The sequence below is a fragment of the Neltuma alba genome, unplaced genomic scaffold, assembly GCF_004799145.2.
Source record: "Neltuma alba isolate B1F8T4 unplaced genomic scaffold, ASM479914v2 tig00006842_pilon, whole genome shotgun sequence".
In the NCBI taxonomy this organism is placed as follows: domain Eukaryota; kingdom Viridiplantae; phylum Streptophyta; class Magnoliopsida; order Fabales; family Fabaceae; genus Neltuma; species Neltuma alba.
In genome coordinates this window covers 26,630-37,294 of record NW_021634596.1, presented here as the reverse complement: position 1 = coordinate 37,294, position 10,665 = coordinate 26,630, and the positions used below count along the sequence as shown (strand labels likewise).

The window sequence follows — 10,665 nt, the reverse complement described above, 5'->3', positions numbered from 1 at the left end:
CTAACTGGCGAACTTCGAGTAGATCAACAGAATGCTGGAAGGGTGTGGGCCACTGGATGGAGCTAATACAATGAAGAAAGACGAAGCCACTGCAGCGATTTTAGGTCAAGAAATAAATCATGTAGACTAGGAAGGGGAAAATCAATAAAAGCAGTGCCGCGCAGACAAAGCAACAGAAGGAGAGGAGAGTAGCGAAAGCCAAGCTTCGTATGTCAAGGATGAGTAAGGCAAGCTTTTTTTTTTTTAATTAATTTTTGGCAGGTGTAATACTACCTCTGTACTAATTATAAGACATTATTTATAAATGATGTCTTATAATTAGGAATGAAAGTAGTATTAGTATTCAGTTTGCTAAAAAAATTTTAAAAAAATATTTTTATGTAAGTCAAGACAAAAATATTTTAATATACATATTTGTAAAATTATATTTAAAACTATGATTCGCTTTCCACCAAAACTTCCCGAAATGCCATGTGATAGAAGAGGGTGTGATGAGGTGTCATGTTGAAAGCCATGGACTGAAATAGTACATAATTATCAAAAGGCTCTTTTTTTTTAATTATTACTACCTCCTATTCTTTTTTTGGTGAAGACTACCTCATATTGTTAATATAAGAATTAATTAACTAATTTAAGTAGATTAAAAGTGTTGTCTTTCTTAAAATATATTTATTAATCTAGTATATTGGATAGAACTATCATCATTAAAAAAACTATTTTAAAAAAATATATAAATATAAGAGATAAAATGAATTGAGATCTTATATTTAGGACTAAAATAAAATTCAAACAAGCTCTAAATATGAGAGGTAAAGTTTCTTTCTTTCCTTGTTTTTTTTTTTTGCCAACAAAGTTTCTAAGCATTCTTCTTCTTCTTTTTTTGACCTGAAGTTTCTAAGTATTTTTGAACCATAATATCACTTCTGATTCTAATTATAAAATCTTATTTATAGTCTATAAATAAGGGTAACATATCTATATGAGTTGATTTACTAAGTACTTAAAACATTTGGTTTAAGCCGCTCAAGAATTGTGTTGGTTCACCAATCTCAAGAAATTGGCTTCTTATATGTGATGTTGTGGCTTCAGTTGTGAGTGGTTTCTTATGTATGCAAGAATTAGGGTTGTTCACCGTGGGACGAGATCTCCGAGATCTCTGTCTCTCGAAAAATCGTGCGGCCGTCCCAATTTTGATGGAATGTTCTGTTTCAATTTTTTCACGGCTACCGTAACTATGGATTTAGATTTTATTTATATTGTAATATTTACTTTTTATTAGGTTTTTGAAAATAAAAACACTACAAAAAGTTGTTATGTAAAGGGCTTTAATTGTTTAAATTTAGAGAATTTTAATTTTGGTTATTTTTACATTATAGAAAATTTGTAAAATTTATTTTGGTGTGTTCTTCAAATATACAAATTTTTGGACAACTAATTTTAGGCAATTGTGTCTGAGTTAAAATACAATGAAATTAATTTTTTAAAGGGTGAATATATATTTTTGTTTGTGAAAGAAATATGTGTATTTAGAAGTATTTTTTGAAACAATATTATTCTGAAAATTTCAAAATCATAGTAATGTTGACATGTCTTAATAGACCCAAACAGTGAACATTTGTTGACCCACTTATAATGAAATGGCTCTGCCACGTAGCATATTATTCCTTTCTAGGTAAGTTATTTTGCCATATATCATACCAGGCCATCAAAAATAGCACATAAAATGTAAAATGCTAAACATGCCCTTACTTTCAAACCCTAGGTGGGGCATAGAGGGAGAAGGCAACCAAAGATTTACTTCATCAATCTCAGATGCCGATTCGCAGCCCACCATGACGGCGTCGTCCTCCGGTGACGACCTTAATCACGTCCCAAGCGAGAGTATTACCACTCCTCTCAAAACAGACGACGTCGTCTAACATACTTTCAGTGCAATTCGCGTTAGCTTCCTGATGATCCGTTCCTCCTTTGCATCTGAAGAAGTTCGACAAAAAATAGTAGCAGCAGCAGGAGCCGATATTCCCTTTCCCTGCTATTTGCCAAAGAAACAGCAGCCCAGGCAAGAGATACAGTAAGGATATGTTGTACAGCTTCAGGTTTGATTATACTCTTCCAACTTGTTTGCTTGATTGAATTTCAGAAACCAATGACCTGCTATTCTTTTTCTTTTGGGACCCAAATTATTTGCTATTCCATTACTTGTGCTCAGAAATCTGTAAATGGAGAAGACGACGAATTGGTATACAACATCGCAATTTTGAATCTTCGTTCTCCCTAGATTATTCATTGCAATATTAGGGAAATTTTTAACCTTGAAATAGGGGAATCAACTTTTGAACTTGATTCTGATTTATAAATCAAAACGACAACCACTTGCTCCCATTGACGGCATCCAATTTTTCTGAATCATTTTCTTGCTCCTGTTTGCTTTTTTTTTTTTTTCCTTCTGGGTTTATGTTCATAACGGATATTTGGTTTTGAACTAACAGGCTAGGAAATGTGTAGTTTTTGGTGTAACACTGTAAATTTTAGGATCAAAATTAATCAGTGCATATATTTATTGTTCATTCTTTTTGCCGACAATGGTGAAGAAATACGAAGAAGACTCGTATCTTAAACTCAACAGGAATCTAAAATGGATGATTTGATCACAGTTATGTTTGGTTTTGCCTTTTCTTTTTCTTTTTTTAAATACCGTTTGGTCAACCAAAATCAAGATTATCAGTGAGGCAACTTCTTTTTATTTTTTCCTAATACAAAATCTGACATGTAAAAAAAAGTAAGGTAGATGTCATACAGATGGAAAAAAGGTCAGGCAGACGGCATATAAACATGCCACCTCAACAAAAGTTAATCAATTATATACTGCTCTGTTTTTACTATTTTCGGAGCGATATTACTTTTAAAAAAATCAAAACAAAAATACTGTTTAACCTTTTTCTAAATAATTTTTAAATACATAAAAATAGTGAGAATATTTAATTTTTGGTACAATTTCTCTCTTTTTCTCTTGTATAACCTATAAAAATTGGTATCAACAGCTACTCTCCAACCCCTAAATGTACTAATCGCATCTAGGAATGAAAAAAGAAAAAAAAATTCCTCCCCCACCCTCTTTTCTGCACATTTTATACCAACTGGTATTAGAGTCAAATTAGATTTTTTTTCCCACCTAGTTAAAACATAAATTAAATTAGAATTTAATTATTACTTAAGATTATATTTAATGTGGGGATTCTCACTTGGAAGGCAATTAGGGAATATTTCCTGGCATATTGGAATGTACTTGTTTCCTAATATATAGAAATTAGAATAGGCAGAGTTTCTTAAAATATGATAAATTTCACATTTTTAATATATCGTCATATTAATGATGCAAATAAGTAGTGTCGCCCTCAAATCCTCAATTAAATTCCAGCCAACGGTTGAGTTTTACCGTCATTTTCTCCCTCTAAACACTTCGCAGGTACCTTTTTCTCTCCTGCCTCTTTATTTTCTTTTTTTTGATAAAACATTGTTATCTCTAAATTTATATGAAGCATTCATTTTGTTTATGTTGAATTTATCTCTCTACCTATATGATGGGCATAATATAAGCCACAAATTCAAATAGGAAATCTTAAATTTAGATTTAGAAAAGTTTGAAAATTAATTATTTGTAGATAATATTTTGAATCTAAACAAAATTTGAAAAGATTATTCCTATCTTATATTTATCCTTTTTGTTTTGGGCCAATTTATCTTATATTTTTCGATATCATTTCAATTTTCGTTATATATGTGTGTATATATGTATCTGATTTATTCTCCTGATTTAAGGGGCCTTTTGATCGATATGATCTAAAGATCATGAAAATAAGTTAGGGATGCGCCTGTAAATTTTTACAATTAGGCATTCAATTATTCAAATAAGGTGAATAGATTCCTAATTTTCTGCTACTTAATGTGATTAATGCCAATTTAAATTATGATATCTGTCCATGTTTTTGGATTGAGTTTTAGTGCTCGCTATCTTAGATTTATGTTTTTTTACTTTTATTTTCTTAAAAAATTATTTTGATGGGTACATCATTTAGTACAAAGATAATCTCTCAACTATCTGTTTTTAAAAAAGTAATTTTATTATTTAAAAATTATTATTCAAAAATTTTAAATTTGGATTATTAAAATTGTACTTGGACTTTGTAGATCTCACCACAACCATCACTCTTACGAACGCTGAAACCCAGCGTCAAGCTTCATTCATTATTAATGCCAGCTGTGTATAATTTTAGCTAGGGATTCACACAATGGAAGAAGTAGAGGCAGGATATTCACTGAGCAATTTACCAGATGAAATTCTCCATCGCATCTTCTCTTTCCTCGGCATTAGAAATATAGCGAGATTGAGCGTCTTGTCCAGGAGGTTCCAAACCCTATGCACGACCGCCCCCTCCTTCTTCTTTTCTGAACCTGATCTTGATCCTCGTGTTCGCAACTGTGCATGCCCACATGTCTTCAACTTCATGAACACTCTTCTCCAACGTCGTCCTCCTCATGCTCTCAAAATTAACCAGCTTTGTTTCTCATCTTTCTGCAAGATACCCCAACACCGTAGCCTTCACGACGAGTGGATCAATAAATTATTTCGAACTTTTCATGTCGACGAACTCTATCTTTATTACCAACTCCCTTCCATCTTCGGAAGCCTCCCCAGATTTCAGTCCCTGAAAGTTCTGAAACTTAACATGAGGGGACTCGCCTGGGTGAAGCTTCCTGAGATGATGAAAATTGCTTCCCTCGAGACTCTTCATATGCGATTTATTAAAACTGAGGATTCAGTTGGTGAGTGGGTTTCTGAGAGTTTCCCATCCTTGAAAACTTTATTCCTTTGTTCTATCACCGCGAGGGTCTCAGCAAAACAATTAGAACTTGCAATAGGAAGCTCGTGTTTGGAGGATTTAACCATTCAATATTGTTGCAACTTCAAAGCTGTGAGGATTATCACTGAGAACCTACGAGCCTTAAGTTACAAGGTCGATGATGAGATTGTAGTTGAGATCTCTGCGCCTAATCTGCAAAGGGTTAGCTGGAGAGGGGCTCTTCCAAGACTTCGTTATGATGCAAGAAGGACGTTCAAGAGTTTGGATGTTGCCGTTATGACTCATTTGAAGTTCCGGAATTTGAATTTGCTCATTCAATTATTTGAGGCTATGCGTTGGGCAAAACTGCAGCACATGGATACGTATATGCTCAAGGTTAGTTCTTGAATTATTTGATCTCCCATATTATATGGTTTATAACTGTAACGTTGATTCTATTCCATTAGATAAGTAAAGTTAAAAAAATTAAAAATAAGAACAATACTTATGTCACGCATATTATTGTGTCAAATTTTTTTAATTATACATGATCATTTATCCTTTTTATTTAATTTCATGTGAATTCATGATTAAATGTTATTAAATACTAATACTAATATTTTAAAAATACGAGTGATTAGAGAATTTGACATGATAGGCATACAAAATTTGACTTAAGTTTTTTTTCCCATAAAACTAATACTCCTCTAGTCTTTAATTTAAGAGCTACTTAGTTGATTAAAAAAGTTTAAAAAAATTATTTAATTATAACGAATGTGACTTAATCTTCCTAAAATATCCAATGGTTTAAAAATAGGATGGAGGTTTTGCATTTGGTAAAAACGGTAGTAAAGGAAAAATAAGAGGCAGTAAATAAAATAACCTATTAGAGAGTTGAGGTAAGGATTTCACTCACATCCCACTAATAGCCAAAGATAAAGGTATGTAAAAACCTGATGCTGTGGTCTAAATCTAATCCAGTCCAACCTGAAGTTAATTCACTCTATTAATCTTAACAGCCAATAATAAGGGAATATAATGCCCAGTTGAATCAAATAATTTGTTTATTTCTCAACGTTCTATTTATAGGGCTCGAATACTATATATGTGAAGAAAGAAAATAAAATGTAGGCAATAACCGACTCCAAAAATAAGACCCTAGATGTTGGGATCCTTAACAACCTAGTGGATTTTTATTTGACTCCTACAATTTAGGCTCTGTGACACATGACTGAGCAAAATAACAAATTGGAACATATTTAATAAAAATATTTAAAATTAAACACTTGACTGAGTAAATAATCCTAACGAAATCCACTTGCCCCTAAACTTGTGATTCACTTAACTAACCGCTAAAACAAATGCTAGCTTCAGTCCTTAATATGGAAAATAATATTTTCATCTAATTTTTTCTTCACTTTCCTTCATTTACTATCTGCAGCATTAGATTAATATTGAAATTTAATATATTATAACAATATTATAATATTAAATAATAAAAATATATATAAATAACTTTAATCTATACATAAATAAACACTATGATATTATTATAATAAAAAAGCATAGGATAAAAAACAAAAAAATTATAAAATATTTTAATAAAATTCTAGTAGTAATGTATGCATATTAATTTCTGACTGCTTATATATATATATTTTAATTAATATTATAATAATATTGTTATAATATATTAAATCCCAACCATTGGATGTTAATCCAATGATAAAAATAATAAATGGAGAGAAACTGGAGAGGGAATGAAATGGAGACATTCTTCTTTTATCCTTAATATAAGTACTAGTTAATTAATTTGAGTGGATTAAAGAAATTTATTAAACTAGTTATTTGTAACAGATGTTGTCTTCCCTCTCAAATACTCTTGCTAATAATACACATTAGCTAAAATTACTATTTAATGAAATTTTTAACAATGTGCAATTATTATAGAAATTACTTTTAAGAAATAGTTAAATATGAGAAACAAAGTTATTAATATCCTATATTTAGGAATAAATTAAAAGTTAAACTAACCCTTATATTAAAAACGGGAGGTAATATATATTAAAAACATAAAATAAGATTAATTCAATTCCACAAATGCACTTCACGATTGCGTTATGTGTATAATTTCGTTTTCTTACCATTCAAATTATTACTGCGGGAATATTTTGGCGACACGAGTATCTTGACATTGGAATAATCTTAGTGCAGTTTAATTTTAGCGCCTAATATATTATATATGAAAAATCAAATGAACCGGTTTTTCTTGTTTTAATCGCTTTGCAGGATTTACATGGGAAGCCATCCATTTCATTTGGAAATGTTCGCCACTTGGAAATATGTGTTGAACGATCATTTTATTATTACAATTCATATCCAAAAGAGGAGGATAATGCTCATTTGGGGGATGTCCTAATGACTTTCCTCAAAAGAATATCAAATTTAGAAACTCTAACCTTTGTAAGCCATGAATTTGAGCCTTTACCCCATTCTAAAGCGGTACGTGTGTTTACATTTTTCCCATACTTGATGTATTTAACAATTTTTGCTCATAGTTTTACCAAAAAAATTCAATTTTAATTCTATGATTTCAATTTATATATTCAAACATTTATGTTGATTTAGCCTTTCAAGTTAGCTAACACATTATATATTACATCCTTAACATAAAATCTTGTTTGTAGTTCAATAACTTAGTTTGTTTTGGTATTTCAGGCACCTTCACCTCCTGGGGAATATATATTTAAGGGAGCAGTAAGAATGTGTGAAAAAAGAAGTAAATGGAAGGAAATAAAGGGAGTGAAGAAAGTGAAGTTTAGAATATTACGAAGCTTGTACTACTCAATGGCTGTTATAATAGGGATGTTCAAGACGCGTTGCATGGATTTGGAAGAGATGACTCTTAGTTATCCATCTCCTTATCATGAGTTTATTACCCTCTATTTGAACTCTTTGGAGAGTGGTTCTTCTGCGCTTTCAATTAATTTAGTCTCTTTTTGATTGGCTAAAAAATTGTTATTCTAATAACTAAATTATATATATTTCTCTGGTGCTTGGCAAAGATGTACAGCATGAATTTTAATTCATTAATGATCATGATTATATTAGGTTGTCTTTTTTATTCAAGTCTTTGCAGAATATGATTCACATTTTTATCAACTACATCAATACTTGTTCCCTATTAGCGAAAACGAAGTAACCTGTGGGAGAGCTAAGGTGGTGTTTGGTATCCGTTCAAAATATTATTTTTATGCTACTTCTGGTACTTAATAAAAAAAATGAGTTGGAGTGTTAAATTTAATTCTAAATATAAGATCTCAATTTATTTTATCTCCAAAATTTATAATTTTTATCTCAAAATATTACTATTGATTGTAAGGGATTCCCAAAACCAGAGAGATAGTTCCAATGTATATGATTAAATAAATTAGTTTATGAAGTCAAATACATGTTTATTACAAATAATTAATTTAATTAATTTTCTTAATATTTTTAAATTAATTGTCTGGTTCTTGTATTAATTAAGAAGCAGAAATAGTACTTTATGAGACAACTCCTCCCATACAAAAACTAAAACGTTCACTTAGGAAGTTGAAGTTAAAGCAGCGGCCAAGTGGTAGTTAGGGTGGGGAGTGGGGTGCATGGCCAGATGAGGAATTAAAACTCAAAACCAAACACGCTCTCATTTATAACTTCCACCAACCCATCCTTCACTTCATGCTGCCCTCAAAAATATTATGCCTTCCTCTTCAAGGCATTCCGCAACAACTTGATTTTGTCATGTATACCTTTTCATCCTCAAATTTTGTTACTCAACCACTACACATTGATCATTAATTTGGATTCTACTGCCTCCCATACTAAATGTGACATCTAGTTTCTTGTTCAATTTTTTTTTGTATACTTGAGAAATAGAAATATATATAAAGCTCCTAAAATGATTTTATATGTACAATACTCCCCACTACTTATTTTCAATATTTGAGCTACCAAAAGGGTTTGTTATCCGATCCTAAACCTAATATCTTAACTCACTCTGACTCTCAAAATTTCTAATTCTTTCCTAAATTTTTCTTATTAAGTATGTATTAAAAGGATTTTTCATCATCAAAGAGTAGAATAATATCCAATACAAATGATAAAAATGGACATTTTAAGAAAACTAACACATATTTCTTATACATAATTAATTTAATTAATTTTTATAAATTAGTTATTTATTTTTTATGTTTTAGGCTAGCTGATCAGCTATGAATTATCACTTTTTGTTATATTCAGATATTAGAAGTAAACACAAACGAGTGTGTTTTTCTTATAATCACTTTATATCTTAATTCATATTTTGAGGAACTCACGCTAGGAAAATGGGATAGGAGAAGGATTCCATTCGTAAACTTTGTTTCACTTAGTCTTATTACGTCACTGTTTGTTAGATTCAGATTTTTTTTTTTTGGCTTCTCTCTCTTGCGATAATCAAAGTATATTATATTTAATAGCTCATGAGGACCTTAATTAACTGAAGCTTATTTATCTGACCAAAAAGTGAAGAATAAGAAAATATGTTGCTCTCACAAAAATAGAGCTAGCTTTAGATTATAAATGGATGGATGGATTGCTTTTCTTAATTCTCTAGGGTATATATATACTTTAAGATGTCAATTACAACAAGCAGTACAAAAGATTAAATATATGCTTCAATGCAACGTTCCATATCTGTTAATTAATTGTCCTTCGAAGTGAATCTGGATTCCAAGTTTTAATCCAAAACATAGCGTAAGTAAACCATAAAATAGAAGAGGTGCAGTTAAATACAGTTCAGCAAATGCTTAAAGGAAGCTATCTTAACAAATCGATTCACAATAGTCTTTGAATCTTTGGCTTCAAGGAGTATTTAACTATATAAGTTTAAACAAGAAAAAAATTAAATAAAAATAAATATATAATCATATGCTTTTGCCTGGAAAGAAGAAGCATCTGGGTAATTAACGTCCTACAAAATTAATTAATGGCATTTTCTATAGCGGGTAATGTGAGTTATATTTCTTAATCAATTAATTATTTATTCCATGGAGTGAGCCTTAATTACCTTGTTATGGATTGATAAATGCCTACCTAACTTCCTCATCATTCTGTGATTAATTTGTTATGGATTGATCAATCCAACATAATCATTTTAACTCTATTGTCCTCTTTTCCTTAATGGGCTAATTATAGGTTTAACTAAGCTCCTAATCAAAGATAGATTATTTGTGCTATTATTAGGTAGTAATAAGCAATCTAATTCTGTCATATCTTGAACAGAGTTTTTATTTGAGTCACCGGAGAGATTTTAATTTACGTTTAAGTAATTTACTACACCAAAAGGATATATGAAAAGCATATTATATTCTTTATTTTTTAAATATTACTTTTTGAAATTGAATTATTTTTTAATATTAAAATTTTCCTCACATCCTCAGCATATATTATTTTTTTTGTTAAAAAAAGTAATGAAATATATCTGTCCTCTTAATAATAGATACCAATGGAGCGCATTATATATATATATATATATATATATAAAAGTAATTGGACAAAATTATTTGCAGATGGCTTAGTACATAGAATAAATAATAATAGAATAAAAAATTATTTCAAAGTTAAAGATTGAATAAATACTTAAGCTCTAAATAATATAAAACTTATAAAATTGTACTAGTAATGAAGTAATAGGTTCTATAACTTTTAAAATAACAAGTAAAGACTTGGAAATTCACACAATTTACCAAACTTTATAATGCAGAGCGTAATTAATTAACAAGAAACCACAATTAACGATCAA

The 10,665-nt window shown here is 30.1% G+C and overlaps 1 protein-coding gene across 1 annotated transcript; it reads left to right on the top strand.

Moving 5' to 3' along the window:
* The first annotated feature begins 4,289 nt into the window (after positions 1 to 4,289).
* On the top strand, positions 4,290 to 5,249 carry LOC114751268 (putative F-box protein At5g38390). Its single transcript, XM_028939924.1, has one exon. The coding sequence runs from the start codon at positions 4,290 to 4,292 to the stop codon at positions 5,247 to 5,249; it is 960 nt and encodes a 319-aa protein (XP_028795757.1).
* The last annotated feature ends 5,416 nt before the right edge of the window (positions 5,250 to 10,665 follow it).

What these genes read in the sequence shown, in the direction of transcription:
- LOC114751268 (XM_028939924.1), top strand. Translation starts at nt 4,290, where the DNA reads ATGGAAGAAGTAGAGGCAGGATATTCACTGAGCAATTTACCAGATGAA.